At 48.8% G+C, this 17,129-nt stretch overlaps 1 protein-coding gene across 2 annotated transcripts in view; it reads left to right on the forward strand.

The window, feature by feature from the left end:
- Positions 1-17,129, forward strand: part of LOC117354643 (zinc finger protein 850-like) — a 30,960-nt gene that overhangs the window by 1,752 nt on the left and 12,079 nt on the right. For both annotated transcript variants that reach the window (XM_033932470.1, XM_033932471.1), the window contains exons 2-3: positions 1,673-1,799; positions 7,086-7,205. In XM_033932470.1, coding sequence (XP_033788361.1) covers positions 1,673-1,799; positions 7,086-7,205 — 247 coding nt within the window. The remainder of the gene's footprint in view (positions 1-1,672; positions 1,800-7,085; positions 7,206-17,129) is intronic.

Consider the following 17,129-nt stretch of genomic DNA (forward strand, 5'->3'; position numbering starts at 1 on the left):
GCCCACACTTTTTGGGCTTGCGAGCTACTTTTAAAATGACCAAGTCAAAATGATCTACCAACAATAAAATTTTTAAAAATCACAAAGCACACTGTACGCTAAGAAAATGTTAATTATCATTCCTATTCTGGGTTTTTTTCAAAGAGGTCAAGGCAGATGACTCTATGCACTGTCACCTCAGTAACAACCATACAAAAATAGACAAATATACCCCCCTCCCTTTTTTTTTTTTTTATTATTTAATATTTATTGAATTTTTCAATATAATCAAGCATAAAACTTGTACAGAAAGGAAATTCAGCATGAAATTAATACAATTGAAAAGATATATAAAAGAATATCAAATATAAGCATAAATTTCTACTCAAGTCCTCAATCAGATCCAAGAGGGGTAATAGGCGAATCAAAGTAATTATATTTAAACCAAGCAATAACTAGTTGAATGAGATTAAAGCACCCTTTCTTAAACTAAGCACTTTCTTTCTCCAGAGATGCAGTTGAGAGAAAGGTTGTCAGTTGAGATGGCTCAAAGAAAACATATTTATGAGAATGATAATTAATAACACATTTACATGGATGTCGCAAGTAAAAGGTCGCCCCCAGAGATATAACACCAGGTTTCCTTAACAAAAATTCTCGTCTCCTTCTCTGTGTATCCCTAGCCAAATCTGGGAACATCTGAATTTTACAACCTAAAAATTCTTTGTGTTTATTTTTAAAGAAAAGTCTCAGCAACCAGTTCTTATCTGGTGCGAGAGCTACTGTCAAAAGTAAAGTGGCCCCCTCCCTTTTTACTAAACCACGATAGCAGTTTTTAGCGCAGGGAGCTGCGCTGAATACCCCGCCCTGCTCTCAACACTCATAGGCTCCCTGCATGAAAAACCACTATTGCAGTTTAGTAAAAGGGGGCCATAGTGCAAAATATAGACAGCAGATATAAATTCTCAAAACAGACACATTTTGATCACTAAATTGAAAATAAAATCATTTTTCCTACCTTTGTTGTCTGGTGATTTCATGAGTCTTCTTCTGACTGTACATCCAATCTTTCTTCCTTTCTTTTAGCCTATATGCTTCCTCTTCAGACCTCATTCCCTCCCCCAACTTTTACTTCCTCTCTCCCTGCCCTTTCTTTCTCCCTGCCTCCCTTTCTATTTTTCTCTCTTCATGCCCCCTTTCTTTTTTTCTGTTTCCCTTCTTTCCTTCTGTTTCCCGACCTGCCCCCTTTCTTTCTCCCTGCCCTCCCCCAAGCCACTGCCATCGGGGAACAGGCCCCCAAGCCGCTGCCATTGGGTAACAGGCCCCCAAAGCCACTGCCACCATCGGGTAACAGACCCCAAAGCTGCCGCCGCTCCAAGCTCTCCCTGCTTCCCTGCGTCGGGCCGACTAGCGTTGCTCTTCCCGACATCAATTCTGCCGTTGGAGAGGAAGTTCCGGCCCAGTCAGGCAGTGATTGGCTGGCCCAAAATTCCTCTCCGATAGTAGAATTGACGTTGGGGAGAGGAAAGCTGATCGTCCTGGTAGATCGCCAAGGCAAAGTGAGTGTATCACGGAGCCCGGGATGGGCTCCGCGATCGACTCTCTTTGCCTTGGCGATCTACTGGTCGATCACGATCGACCTATTGGGCACCCCTGTGATAGATGCTGAGTGTGTTTCTGGTTTGTGTTTCAGATGCCGGTGACATTAGAGGACATCTTTATCTCTTTCTCCCAGGAGGAGTGGGAGTATTTAAATGAAGAGCAGAAAGAGCTTTACAGGGAAGTGATGGCAGAGAATTATGAGACCCTGAAGTCACTGGGTAAGAGATCATTTTACATTTTTCTTAGAAATATTGAGACAGCCTCGTGGACAGACTTAGATAACATAGTGGAGGCAAAGAGAGGTGAAACAGTGGATGAGAATGTGGAAAGAACAAGGGCTTGTCAAGACCTCTTGGAGGTGACTGGGTGAGGTAGCGGGGGAGGGGGAGTAATGGTGAAAGTTACCTGACGTGATCAGAGATGGGGAGTAGTGAGGTATAGAGAAGTTGGAGATCAAGGCAGTGGCTGTCCCAGTGAGTGGGAGGGTCTACAAACCCCAATAGCCCTTAGGCTGTAGGTGCCACCTATATCGCAGTATAGTAAAGTTTCAGAGGTTTAGGTGGACTCTCAGTTTCCACCATGAAGGTCTTGGTTAGAGTAGCTTATAGGCCTGGGTCCTCCTCTCTTTGGTACACTAGACCACCCCCCAGGTACTTAAGCCACCTCTATGCAGCTCTACTAGGATTTCCTATGCCAGGTGCTGATGTTCTGGAGGCAGGTAGTGATGGCAGAGAATTGAGACCCTGATATCACTGGGTAAGAGATCATTTTACATTTTTGTTAGAAATATTGAGACTTTATAAAGCCAAAAAGTAAACGGAGAAAGGGAAAAAAAAAAAAAATCACACAGCAAAACAAAAATATATTGATGCTCAAAATTAATGTTATGTAAAAGCACCGTCACACTCAGTTGATCACATCAGTGAAAATATAGCAATTGACGGTCTCCCATCATATATTGACACCTTCAATCGCAGCTGAAAATACACCATTTATTAATACAGTGGAACCTTGGTTTGTGAGCATAATTCGTTCCAGAAGCACGTTAGTAAACCAAATTACTTGTATATCAAGGTAATTTTCCCCATAGGAATGAATGGCAACACGGGTGATTCATTCCACATCCCAAAAAGTCCACCACTCCCTGAGGCCACTGGCGCTTCCACCCAACCCCATTCCAAACAGACTCCCCCAGGTCACTGGCGCGCTTACATCCCTTACAATCCACCCCATCCAAAGCTTTACCCGGTACTGTGCTTGGGTTCCAACTGCCGAAATCTCCGTTAAGACTTACTCCAGTCCATCTACACCCTCCCAGCCATTGAAGCCCTCCCTAGCCCATCCTCCACCAAACGGCCATATACAGACACAGACCGTGCAAGTCTGCCCAGTACTGGCCTCAGTTCAATATTTAATATTATTTTCTGATTCTAAATCCTCTGTGTTCATCCTAAGCTTCTTTGAACTCAGTCACAGTTTTACTCTCCACCACCTCTCTCGGGAGCGCATTCCAGGCATCCACTACCCTCTCCGTAAAGTAGAATTTCCTAACATTGCCCCTGAATCTACCACCCCCTCAACCTCAAATTATGTCCTCTGGTTTTACCATTTTCCTTTCTCTGGAAAAGATTTTGTTCTACGTTAATACCCTTCAAGTATTTGAACATCTGAATCATATCTCCTCTGTCTCTCCTTTCCTCTAGGGTATACATATTCAGGGCTTCGAGTCTCTCCTCATACGTCTTCTGGCGCAAGCCTCCTATCATTTTCGTCGCCCTCTTCTGGGCCGCCTCAAGACTTCTTACGTCCTTCGTCAGATACGGTCTCCAAAACTGAACACAATACCCAGGGGAGTTTCTAGCGTCCTTTGAAGCTTAACCCAATATTTTGATCTACCCGGATCATTGCAGGTGTCTGCGTTTTCGTGTCTTTAGCAGCATTTCCAGTTTGCAGCTCTGCCTTTTGGGCTAGTGACAGCTTCCCACAAAAGCCGTCGTAGTTGTAGTGGCCTTCCTCTACAGCATGAGTGTTGAGGTCCATCCTGTAGACGACTGGTTAATCTGGGCTCCATCTCATCAGGAGTTCGAGCAAGCAGTAGACACGGTGGTATCTCTGCTGCAGCACTTAAGCTGGATTGTCAACTTCAAGAAGGGTCAGCCGATGCTGTCACAAACCTTAGAATACTTAGGTGTTTAGTGTGACACGCTACAGGGACGTATTTTTCTTCCCAAGCCACGCAGACAGAAGCTTCAGAAACAGTTTGTGGATCTCCTGGCGTTCTTATGTTCCCACTGCCTGGAATTAAGAACATAACATAAGAACTTAAGCAATGCCTCCGCTGGGTCAGACCCGAAGTCCATCGTGCCCAGCAGTCCACTCATGCGGTGGCCCAACAGGTCCAGGACCTGTGCAGTAATCCTCTATTTATACCCTTCTATCCCCTTTTCCAGGAGAAAACTGTCCAATCCTTTCTTAAACCCCAGTACCGTACTCTGCCCTATTACGTCCTCTGGAAGCGCATTCCAGGTGTCCACCACACGTTGGGTAAAGAAGAACTTCCTAGCATTTGTTTTGAATCTGTCCCCTTTCAACTTTTCCAAATGCCCTCTTGTTCTTTTATTTTTTGAAAGTTTGAAGAATCTGTCCCTCTCTACTCTCTCTATGCCCTTTATGATCTTATAAGTCTTTATCATATCCCCTCTAAGTCTCCTCTTCTCCAGGGAAAAGAGACCCAGTTTCTCCAATCTCTCAGCGTATGAAAGGTTTCCATCCCTTTTATCAGATGCGTCGCTCTCCTCTGAACCCTCTCGAGTAACGCCATATCCTTCTTAAGGTACGGCAACCAATATTGGACGCAGTATTCCAGATGCGGGCGCACCATCGCCCAATACAACGGCAGGATAACTTCTTTCGTCCTGGTTGTAATACCCTTCTTGATTATACCTAGCATTCTATTCATTTTCTTAGCGACTGCTGCGCACTGTGCCGTCGGCTTCATTGACATATCAACCATTACCCCCAAGTCCCTTTCTTGGGTACTCTCAGTCAATAACATCCCTCCCATTGTATAGTTGTACCTCGGATTTCTGCTTCCCACATGCAATACTTTACATTTCTCAACATTGAACTTCATCTGCCATCTCATCGCCCATTCCCCTAGTTTGTTCAGGTCCCTTTGCAATTCTTCGCAGTCATCTTTAGTCCGAGCTCCACTAAACAATTTGGTGTCGTCCGCAAATTTTATTATCTCACACATCGTCCCTGTTTCTAGATCATTTATGAATATATTAAATAGTAGCGGCCCGAGCACCAAGCCCTGCGGAACACCACTCGTGACCCTCCTCCAATCTGAGTAGTGGCCCTTCACCCCTACCCTCTGTTTCCTACCCGCCAACCAGTTTCTGATCCATCTATGTACGTCTCCGTCTACCCCATGGTTCTTCAGTTTCCGGAGTAGACGCTCGTGAGGCACCTTGTCAAAGGCTTTTTAGAAATCAAGATATATGATGTCTATGGGGTCTCCTTTGTCCATCCATTTGTTGATTCGTTTGAAGAAGTGCAATAAGTTAGTTAAGCACGATCTCCCCCTGCAGAAACTTGCAGGTGCTGGGATCCATGGCAGTCTCCTTTTTTCTACACTTAATTGCAACATTTTTACCTCTGTACTCACTATCCTCCTCTTGCTCATCTCCTTACCATCCCTCCCCTTGATCTCACCCACTAGGCAGGCTGTAAGTATTATCGGCCAGCAACATCAGAAAAGGGGGTAGAACCAAGCTGCCTTGAAGTATCTACGGATCACAGAGGCCGGCAGACGTGGTGATGAGATTACTCTGTCTGATGATATTGAGGATAAAATACAGGTTGCTAAAAATATCAAGAAATACCTAGATATCAAGATTACCTTAAACCAGTGGTCTCAAACTCAAACCCTTTGCGGGGCCACATTTTAGATTTGTAGGTACTTGGAGGGCCGCGAAAAAATAGTTAATGTCTTATTAAAGAAATGACAATTTTGCATGAGGTTAAACTCTTTATAGTTTATAAAACTTTCCTTTAACAGTTTTACCTTATGCAAAATTGTCATTTCTTTAATAAGACATTAACTATTTTTTCTGCGGCCCTCCAAGTACTCTATTTTTTCTGCAGCACTCACATTTAAAGTTTAATATCTTTTCTTTCTCAAAACTGGCACATTTCAATCACTAAATTGAAAATAAAATCATTTTCCTACCTTTGGTAATTTCATCAGTCTCTGGTTGCACTTTATTCTTCTGACTGTGCATCCAATATTTCTTCCCTTCTTTCAGCCTCCTGTATGCTTCCTCTCCTCCAGACCTCATTCCCTCCCCCACTTTTTCTTTCTTTCTCTGTCTGTCTTTCTCTGATTCTGTGTCCCATTTTTTGCTTTGTTTCTGGCTCCCTGTCCCCCCCCCTTCTTTCTTTCTTCCTTCCTTCCTGCCCTCCCCCATGCCGCTGCCGCCATCGGGAACAGGCCGAGATCTCCCTCCTTCTCTTCTCCACGGGGCCGACCGACGTCAATTCTAACGTCGGAAAGGACGTTCCTGGCAGCCAGGCAGCGATTGGCTAGCCAGAACGTCTTCTCGACGTCAGAACTGACGTCGGGCGGCGAGAGTTGGTCGGCCCCGAAGAGAAGCAGGGAGATCAAATAACACAGTGCTGGCCTGTTCCCCGATGGCTGTGGTGAGAAGGGAAGGAAGCAGGTTGAGCACCACTGCTCTAGACGAGCAGCACTCTAGGGAGAACAGTGGACCGCCCCCCCCCCTTGGTACGCCACTGGAGCAGCAGCGTGTCTGGCCGGCTATTCCGTGGATAGTGCAAGGAGCCGCCAACCCGCGGCTTTGAACGGAACGAGCCGGCCAGACACGCTGCTGCTCCAAAAGGAAGATAATGATCCAGTCCAGACCGCGGGCCGCAAATAAAATCTGGAGAGCCACATGTGGCCCAGGGGCCGCGTGTTTGAGACCGCTGCCTTAAACCATAGCAATAAGGATTTATTTTCAATTCTAGATTTAGAACTGTAAAGAAATCCTTATTGCTGTGGTTTAAGGTAATCTCTGAAACAGCTGACTTTTACTGCAGGAAAGAGTTCTCTGGGATATAGGGCAGGAAGTGAAAATTAATTTCCTTTCTTTGCGTTCATATCGGTCTGAGCATTCTGTGTGTTTGTTTCACCTTATTCCGTATGTTCAGGATGAGATAAAGGAGACCACATGTTGTATAAGGGATAACGAAGCTTATAGATTTTGAAATGAGGCTGAGTGAGATGTAGACTATCAAGAGTGGGATGTAGACTATCAAGAGTGAAGAGGGTTTCTATGATTTTATTGAGATTTGTGAGGTCTAAATCATTTCCTCTGAGGATTTTTGTTTGTTGAAGTTGGTGAAATTCTTTACGCTGGATATTGTGTCATGTCTTGAATTTGAGGGAATCCAACAATAAATACTTTTGGGAGACCTGATGCAATATGTTCTTTCCCCAGGAACAGACTCTCCTCCCGTCACTCCTGATATTATATCCCACACTGAACGAGGGGAAGAACCGTACATAAAGGATGAGCCAGGATCAGAGGAAAGAGAAACTGGGACAAGCAGCTGCTTGGGTGAGTGCAGTAATAAGAGGGACTGGGGTATTATCCCAGGACAAGCAGGCATGATATTCTCACATGTGGGTGACGTCATCTACGGAGCCCCGATGCGGAAGCATTTTCAAGCAAACTTGATTGAAGATTTAAGTTTGCTCTGCTGCTCCACGCATGCGTGCCTTCCTGCTCCACTAGGGGTCGCATCCCCTCGAGGTCTCCAGTTCAAAATTTTCCGCTGAGCCTAGAAGTCGTGTTTTTTCAGGCTCTGCCCCAACTGCCTTCTCGAGGGAAGCCTCCCCATCCTTCTCCACCCGACGGAGGTCTCGTTCACCGACCCCGCACGGGGCCTCGGGAACATCTCGCCCATCCTTCACTCGCTTTGTCCAGGACATGGGCCACGCCTTGGACTTAGACATCCAGTGCGACTCCAGATACTCTAAGGAATACCTAGCGGAGCTGGATATGCCATCACTGCCCAGAGAGTCCCTCCGTTTACCGCCTAACCCGGTACTCCAACAGGCCTTCTTCAGGAACCTGGAGACCCCCTACATGGTCACAGCCGTACCCTCCAAAATGGAGGCCAAGTACCGCACAGTACCCTACCCAGGATTCGAACAACCACAGCTCTCCCACCAGTCGCTGCTAGTAGAATCCTCCTTAAAAAAGGCCCACCCATCTCGGGTCTCAGCCGCGGTCCCCCCAGGCCGAGAAGGCCGAACCCTAGACAAGTTCGGCAGGAGACTATATCAAAATGCCATGATGGCCTCTAGGGTGCAAAGCTACACTTTCACCTTCACATCCTACCTCAAACACCTCATTGGACTATTGCGAGCCTTTGAGACTGACCTACCGACATCCCGCCAAGGAGCGTTTGGCCTGCTTTTAGAGTCCCTCTCCAACCTGCGCCTTCATCTATTCCACGCGGCATACGATGGCTTCAAACTCTCCTCCAGAGAGGTAGCCTTTGCTATCGCCATGCGCCGACTAGCTTGGCTGCGCCTGGTCGACATGGACCCCAACTACAGGACAGGTTGGCTAACCTACCCTGCGTGGGAAAAGAACTGTTCGACGACACGATCGAGGCGGCTACAAAACGCCTCTCCGAACACGAACGCTCGTTTGCCTCCCTTGTCCGGCAAAAACCTAAACTACCCGCGCCCAGACCGTTCAGGGCCCCTCCATGCCGCTACCCACAAAAATCCACTCCTCCCTTCTCGCGGCCTCCACCCAGGCGTCCGCAAGCCCACCACCGGGCCATGCCCAAGTCCCAACCGCCTGCGACTTCCAAACCATCCCCGTCCTTTTGACGGGATTCGCGGAAGGGGGCGGGCCCCCTCCGCCATAGTCCCAGGCCTCCTTCCCATCAGGGGTCGCCTCAAAGCCTTTTACCCTCGCTGGGAACAAATCACGTCGGACGCATGGGTCCTTGGCGTGATCTCATCAGGATACTCTCTCAACTTTCGGACCATTCCTCCAGACAACCCCCCAAGGAATTGCCCTCCCAACCGGACGCAGCTACCCCTACTCCTCTCCGAAGCTCGAGACCTGCTTCGCCTGAGAGCAGTAGAGGAGGTTCCCCCCGACCAATGGGGGAAGGGCTTCTACTCCCGTTACTTCCTGGTACCGAAAAAAACGGGAGACCTCCACCCAATACTAGACTTGAGACGCCTCAACAAATTTCTGGTACGGGAAAAATTCCGGATGCTTTCCCTACCGACCCTCTACCCCCTGATCGACGAGGGCGACTGGCTCTGCTCCCTCGATCTGAAGGAGGCGTACACACATGTTCCAGTGCACCCCGCTCACCGCAAGTTCTTGCGTTTTCAGGTGGGAGACCTGCACCTGCAATACCGAGTCCTCCCCTTCGGCCTAGCATCATCACCTCGGGTCTTCACCAAGTGCCTCGTGGTGGTCGCAGCTACCTTACGCTCCCAAGGTCTTCAGGTATTCCCCTACCTGGACGACTGGCTGATCAAAGCCCCGTCCAGGGAAGGGGTTATCTCAGCGACCCAACAGACTATTACCTACCTACAAAGTCTGGGGTTCGAGATAAACTTCCCAAAATCCCAACTACGCCCCTTGCAGTCCCTACAATTCATCGGGGCAACGCTGGACACGGTTCGCCTCCGTTCCTTCCTCCCCCCTCCGCGTCAAGAGGCGTTAGTAAGTCTGAGCCGAAGGATCTCACTGCTGACCTCAATATCAGCGCGACAGACGATGGCTCTCCTGGGCCACATGGCCTTCACCGTCCATGTCACACCCTTCGCCCGCCTCCATCTGAGAATCCCTCAATGGACCCTGGCCTCTCAATGGCGTCAAGACCGGGACCCGATCGATCGCCCCGTGACAGTGACGCCTTCCTTGCAACGATCGCTCCGTTGGTGGGCCGACTCTTCAAATCTTTCCAAAGGTTTACTCTTCCTCGCCCCTCCCCACAGCAAGGTACTCACCACGGACTCGTCGGAGTACGCTTGGGGAGCCCACCTGGACGGCCTCCGCACTCAGGGGATGTGGTCAGCAGAAGACCGCCGCTGTCACATCAACGTGCTAGAGCTCCGGGCCATCTATCTCGCAGCTGTAGCTTTTCAACACCTGCTTCACGACCGGGTGATTCTCATCCGAACCGACAACCAGGTAGCAATGTACTACGTAAACAAACAAGGGGGGACAGGGTCTTGGCCCCTCTGTCGGGAAGCCATGCGCCTCTGGACATGGGCAATCTCCAACAACACCTTCCTTCGAGCGGTGTACATACAAGGAGAACAAAACTGTCTGGCGGACAGACTCAGCCGCCTCCTCTAGCCACACGAGTGGTCACTGCACACTCAGACCCTACGACAAGTGTTCGAAAAGTGGGGGACGCCTCAAGTAGACCTGTTCGCATCCCCCCACAATCACAAACTACCCCTCTTCTGCTCCCGGATATACTCCCCGGACCGACTTGAGGCCGACGCCTTCCTCCTCGACTGGGAGGGAATGTTTCTGTACGCGTTTCCGCCGTTTCATCTGATCCTGCGGACGCTGGTGCACCTGAAAACGGTGACAGCCACCCTGATCCTGATTGCTCCTCGCTGGCCACACCAGCCTTGGTTTTCCCTTCTACTTCAACTCAGTGTCAGAGATCCACTGCCTCTGCCTCGGTTTCCTTCTCTACTATCACAGAGTCAGGGTTCGCTGTTACATCCCAATCTTCAATCTCTTCATCTGAATGCTTGGTTTCTTTCCCCCTGACTTCTCTCCCTGTGTCTCAATCAGTCAAGGAGATATTGGAGGCCTCTAGAAAGACCTCGACGAGAACCTGCTATTCCCAAAAGTGGACCAGATTCTCAGCCTGGTGCTCTTCTCACAGCCAGGACCGGTGTCGGTCCCCGTCCCCCTGGTCCTTGACTATTTACTTCAATTATCTCACTCCGGCCTAAAGACCAACTCCATTCGAGTACACCTCAGTGCGATTGCGGCTTTTCACCAGCCCCTGGAAGGGAAAGCCCTCTCGCTCCATCCCTTAGTCTCTCGCTTCATGAAGGGTCTCCTGAATGTCCACCCCCCTCTCAAACCTCCTCCGGTGGTTTGGGACCTCAACGTGGTTCTGGCTCAACTAATGAAACCTCCATTTGAGCCCCTAGACAAATGCCATCCAAAATTCCTCACTTGGAAGGTAATTTTCCTGCTTGCGCTCACTTCTGCTCGGCGGGTTAGCGAGTTACAGGCTCTGGTAGCGGACCCACCCTTCACGGTATTCCATCACGACAAGGTGGTACTCCGCACTCATCCAAAGTCCTTGCCTAAAGTAGTGTCTGATTTTCATCTCAATCAGTCCATTGTCTTGCCTGTGTTTTTTCCCAAGCCCCACTCTCATCCCGGAGAGGTGGCGCTTCACACTCTTGACTGTAAGAGAGCGTTGGCCTTTTACCTCCAACGCACTCAACCACACCGGAAAGTCCCACAATTGTTTTTGTCCTTCGACCCAAACCGGTTGGGTCACCCAGTTTCCAAGCGCACCTTGTCCAACTGGTTGGCCGATTGCATCACTTTTTGCTACGCTCAGGCCGGTCTCGCGCTGCATGGTCGAGTAATGGGACACAAGGTCCGAGCGATGGCAGCCTCCATAGCGTTCCTCAGGTCCACACCCATTGAGGAAATCTGCAAGGCTGCCACGTGGTCTTCGGTTCATACTTTCACCTCCCACTACTGTCTGGACTCACTATCCAGAAGCGATGGCCGGTTCGGCCAATCGGTACTGCGAAATCTATTTGCTTAAATTGCCAACTTCCCTCCACCCCTTTTCAGTTAGCTTGGAGGTCACCCACATGTGAGAATATCATGCCTGCTTGTCCTGGGATAAAGCACAGTTACTTACCGTAACAGGTGTTATCCAGGGACAGCAGGCATATATTCTCACAACCCGCCCACCTCCCCGAGGTTGGCTTCTTTGCTAGTTAAGTGAACTGGAGACCACGAGGGGATGCGACCCCTAGTGGAGCAGGAAGGCACGCATGCGTGGAGCAGCAGAGCAAACTTAAATCTACAATCAAGTTTGCTTGAAAATGCTTCCGCATCGGGGCTCCGTAGATGACATCACCCACATGTGAGAATATATGCCTGCTGTCCCTGGATAACACCTGTTACGGTAAGTAACTGTGCTAAACTGCTGAATCAAAGTGTGGCATTGTAACCTAAATTTCCAAACCTGGCTCATCTTTATCTGAGTATTCATGAGATGCAGTTTTCTGGTCAACATGGCCGTGAACATTAATAAGACTTATCTTTAACTTAAACCCTGGTGTTTGTTTCATAGGGTACTTGGGTTGGGTTAGAGCAGGGGTGTCAAACTCAGGCTTGCAGTGTAATTATATTTGGCCCGCGAGAAAATATAAAATGGCTACTAGAGCTGGCCCACCGGTAGACAGCGCATGTACCTTTTAAAATTGCACAGTTCTCATCGAAGATCGAGGCATTCATCGAGGCATTCTTCCAGGCATGCATCTTCCACCTAGATGAAGCATCCTTTTCTTCCACTTTCGTCACCGACTCCTCGATCAAGGTCTCCGATGCCGAACCTCGAGGATCCAGCGGTTTCGATTGCTTCGTCCAGGTCTCCATGTTCTATGGTTCCCTTTTTTCATGCCGAAGCATCCTCTTCGGCCCGAGCTGCCTCGACGTCCTCGAGTCCTTCTCGAGGCCAAACATTGGCAGATCAGCTGTCTTTTTCATCTTTCTTTCATCAGATGGCTGTGGACTTGAATCTTCAATTAGATACTGGCTCTAAGTACTCCAAAAAGTATCTCGAAGTCACGGAACCAACACGGGGTGATGCCACTCTTGACCTAATCCTCAACGGACTAGGGGGACCTGCAAAGGAGGTGGAGGTACTAGCCCCACTAGGAAACAGCGATCACAACACGATCCAGTACAGGCTAGAGATTGGATCATCAAAGGTAAAAAGAACTACAACGACTGCACATAACTTCAAAAAAGGGAATTATGACGCCATGAGGAAAATGGTGAGAAAGAAACTCAACGACAGCGCAAGGAAGATGGACTCCGTAGAAAATGCCTGGGCCCTACTCAAGGGCACAGTGCACGAAGCACAGAACCCGTGCATCCCCAAATACAGGAAAGGGTGCAAAAAAATAGAACAAAAAACCCAGTGTGGATAACAAATGCAGTAAAAAAAGCGATAAGTGACAAGAAAGCATCATTCAAAAAATGGAAAAAGGATAAAACAGAGGAGAACCAAAAGGAGCATAAAAAACACCAAAAGGAGTGTCACTGAGTGGTTAGGAAAGCAAAAAGAGAATATGAAGAGAGACTGGTGGGGGAAGCAACAAACTTCAAATCATTCTTCAGGTACGTTAAGAGGAAGCAACCAGCAAGGGAGGAAGTGGGACCCTTGGATGATGGGGACAGAAAGGGAGTTTGAAAAGAAGAAAAGGAGATAGCTGACAGGCTAAATAAGTTCTTCATGTCAGTCTTCACGAGGGAGGACACAACCAACATTCCGGAACCTGAGAAGATCATAAAGGGGGAGCAGGATGAAAATCTGGTCCAACTAGAGGTAAGCAAGGTGGATGTCCTCCGGCAGATAGACAGGCTAAAGAGCGACAAGTCGCCAGGTCCGGATGGCATTCACCCAAGGGTACTCAAGGAACTAAGGAATGAAATAGCTGAACCACTTCGACAAATATGCAACCTATCCTTAAAAACTGGAGAGATTCCGGAAGACTGGAAAATAGCAAATGTCACGCCCATCTTCAAGAAAGGCTCAAGGGGAGACCCAGGAAACTACAGGCCGGTGAGCTTGACCTCGGTCCCGGGAAAGATGATGGAAGCACTGATTAAAGACAGCATCTGGGAACACATCGACAACTATGGGCAGCTAAAGTCGAGCCAGCATGGCTTCTGCAAGGGCAGGTCATGCCTCACAAACTTATTATACTTCTTTGAGGGGGTAACCAGCCAGGTGGATAAAGGGGAATCCATAGATATCATTTACCTTGACTTCCAAAAAGCCTTCGACAAGGTGCCACATGAAAGACTACTAAGGAAGCTATGGAACCACGGGGTGCAAGGGGAGGTCCACCGATGGATCAAAAACTGGTTGGCGGACAGGAAACAGAGGGTTGGAGTAAAGGGCCATTACTCAGACTGGCAATGGGTCACGAGCGGAGTTCCACAGGGGTCGGTGCTGGGACCGCTACTTTTCAACATATTCATAATGACCTGGAGGCAGGAACAAAATGTGAGGTTATTAAATTTGCGGATGACACCAAACTATATCGCAAGGTAAATAACATGGAGGACTGCGAAGATCTCCAAAAAGATCTGACAACACTGGAAGAATGGGCCAAAAATGGCAAATGAGTTTCAACATAGGGAAGTGCAAAGTCGTACATATAGGGAAAAAAACCCCGATGTTCACTTACAAAATGGGGGGATCAGCGCTAGGGGTGAGCGACCTTGAAAGAGACCTGGGAGTGATGGTAGACACAACATTGAAGGCGTCGGCACAGTGTGCAACAGCCTCAAGGAAAGCAAACAAAATGTTTGGGTATCATTAAGAAAGGTATCACGACCCAGAAAGAAGGAAGTCATCCTGCCACTGTATCGTGCTATGGTGCGCCCGCACCTGGAGTACTGTGTTCAATTCTGGTCGCCGTACCTCAAGAAGGACATGGAGGTACTTGAGAGAGTTCAAAGAAGAGCAAATAAGCTAATAAAGGGTATGGAGGACCTCTCATATACTGACAGAATTGAAAAGGCTAGGGCTTTTTCTCCTGGAAAAGCGGAGACTTAGAGAAGACATGATAGAAACCTTCAGATCATGAAGGGCATAGAAAAAAATAGACAGGGACAGATTTTTAAAATTAAGGGGATCAACAAGTACAAGGGGGCACTCAGAGAAATTGAAAGGGGAGAAGTTTAAAACAAACGCTAGGAAGTAGAGAGCGGAACGGGAACGGGGACGACGGGAATCCCGCGGGACCCGCGGGTTCCCCCTTCGGGTCACGGGATCCCGTGGGGACGCCCCTAGGGTCGCGGGGATCCCGTGGGGATGCCCCCTAGGGTCCCGGGGATCCCGTGGGGACGCCTCCGAGGGTCGCAGGGTTCCTGCGGGGCTGGATGTACTCAGTCGCGCGGCTCTTCTCCCTACCTTCTCTGCTTGCAGCACAGAGCCGAACGGAAGTCTTCCCGACGTCAGCGCTGACGTCGGAGGGGAGGGAGGGCTTAAACAAAGCCCTCCCTCCCTCCGACATCAGCGCTGACGTCGGGAAGACTTCCGTTTGGCTCTGTGCTGCAGGCAGTGCAGGTAAGGAGGAGAGTATCCTCGCGGTTCGAGTGGCTACCAAGGGAATTTAGATTCGCGGTTAAGGGCAGGGAGGTTTGTCGGACCGGGGCTGTTGTCGGTCGGTCGGGGAAGTGCCACAAAAGTAAGGGGACCTGGCCGGCTGTGCTGCACCCGGGGCGGTAGAGAAGGAGGGGGAGAAGGACGCTGAAAGGCCATGGGGAAGACGGGAGGGGGGGAAGGACTCTGAAAGCACTTGAAGACAGAGGAGGGAGAAGGACGCTGAAAGCACATGGGGAATACAAAGGGGTGGAGAAGGACGCTGAAAGGCCATGGGAAGGGCGGGGGGGGGAGGGAAGGACTCTGAAAGCACTTGTGGAAGACAGAGGGATGAGAAGGATGCTGAAGGCACATGGGGAAGACAAAGGGTGGAGAAGGACGCTGAAAGGCCATGGGAAGGGCGGGGGGGGGGAAGGACTCTGAAAGCACTTGTGGAAGACAGAGGGATGAGAAGGATGCTGAAAGCACATGGGGAAGACAAAGGGGTGGAGAAGGACGCTGAAAGGACATGGGGAAGACAGGGGGGGGTGGAGAAGGACGTTGAAAGGCCATGGGGAAGACAGAGAGGGAGAAGGACGCTGAAAGGACATGGGGAAGCAGAGGGGGGAGAAGGACACTGAAAGCACATGTGGAAGACAGGGGGGGAGAAGGACGCTGACAGGACATGGGGAAGATGGGGGGAGAAGGACACTGAAAGGAAATGGGGAAGAGAGAGTAGGGAGAAGACGCTGGCAGGGAAGAAGACAGATGCCAGACTATGGGGGGAGCGGAGAGAAGAAGATGGGTGCCAGACCAATTTGAAAGGGGGAAGAAAGGGAGAGGCACAGTAACAGAGCAAATGGAAAATGCAGAAGGAAGAAAGACAGTGGATGGAAGGAATTGAATGAGAACATGAGGAAAGCAGAAATCAGGCAACAAAGGTAGGAAAAGAATTATATTTCTTTTTTTTTATTTTGCTTCAGGATAAAGTAGTATATTAGTTGTGTTGATAAAAATTTATAAACATTAGAGGCTGTGGTAGAAACCCGTTTGCAAAGTATGTATTCTTCCCAATTAATATTTTCAAATTAATAAAGTCTTTTTGCTTATTTGTAAATGGGTTTCTACCAGAGCCTTTAATTCAGTAGCATAATTAATTGAAATAACTATTTCTGAAGTTTATAGGGACGGGCGGGGACGGAGGGGATTCCTCGCGGGGACGGGTGGGGACGGAGGGATTCCTCACGGGGACGGGTGGGATTCCTCACGGGGACGGGTGGGACTTTGGCGGGGACGGGTGGGATTTCTGTCCCTGCGCAACTCTCTACTAGGAAGTTCTTTTTCACACAGAGGGTGGTGGATACATGGAACGTGCTACCGGAAGATGTGATAAACAGGAGCATGCTACAGGGGTTCAAAGAAGCTTTGGATAGGTACTTGGAAGACAAAGGGATTGAGGGGTACAGATAAGAGTAGAGGTAGATTATAGGGATGGGTTTAGAGGTAAGTTATAAAATTAATCAGGGATCACTGTTCAGGCACTAGGCCTGATGGGCCGCCGCGGGAGCGGACCGCTGAGCAAGATGGACCTCTGGTCTGACTCAGCGGGGGCAACTTCTTCTTCTTCTTAACCTCAAGCTTCCTCTTCACAAGCTTTTGAATCAGACTTTTAGTCGATACCTGGAAACATCTTATACCATACCAGCTGTTCCAAGAAAGTTGGACTCTAGGTATAAAACTGTACATAACAAGGGTTTTGAAAATTCACAGAGGTCTCATCCTTCCAGGGTTTATGCCATCGTTCCTCCTGGCAGGGAAGGTAAAACTATGGACAGGTTTGGACGTCGCATCTATCAGAATGTTATGATGTCATCCAAGGTCCTCAATTATAATTTTCAATTTATCACTTATTTTGAGTTCTTCATTTCTCTACTTCCAAAGTTCTTGAGTTATTTAGATCCTCAAATGCACTTTGAATTTCTTTATCTCAACTCCGTCTGCATCTTCTACAGTCATCTTACGATGCCTTTGAGTTGTCTGCTCGAGCAGCTGCTTGCTCTGTGGCTATGCGTCGTCTTGCTTGGCTTCGTACCATTCAAGTTCAAGTTTATTAGATTTTA

Source organism: Geotrypetes seraphini, chromosome 2 (genome assembly GCF_902459505.1).
Source record: "Geotrypetes seraphini chromosome 2, aGeoSer1.1, whole genome shotgun sequence".
Classification (NCBI taxonomy): Eukaryota; Metazoa; Chordata; class Amphibia; order Gymnophiona; family Dermophiidae; genus Geotrypetes; species Geotrypetes seraphini.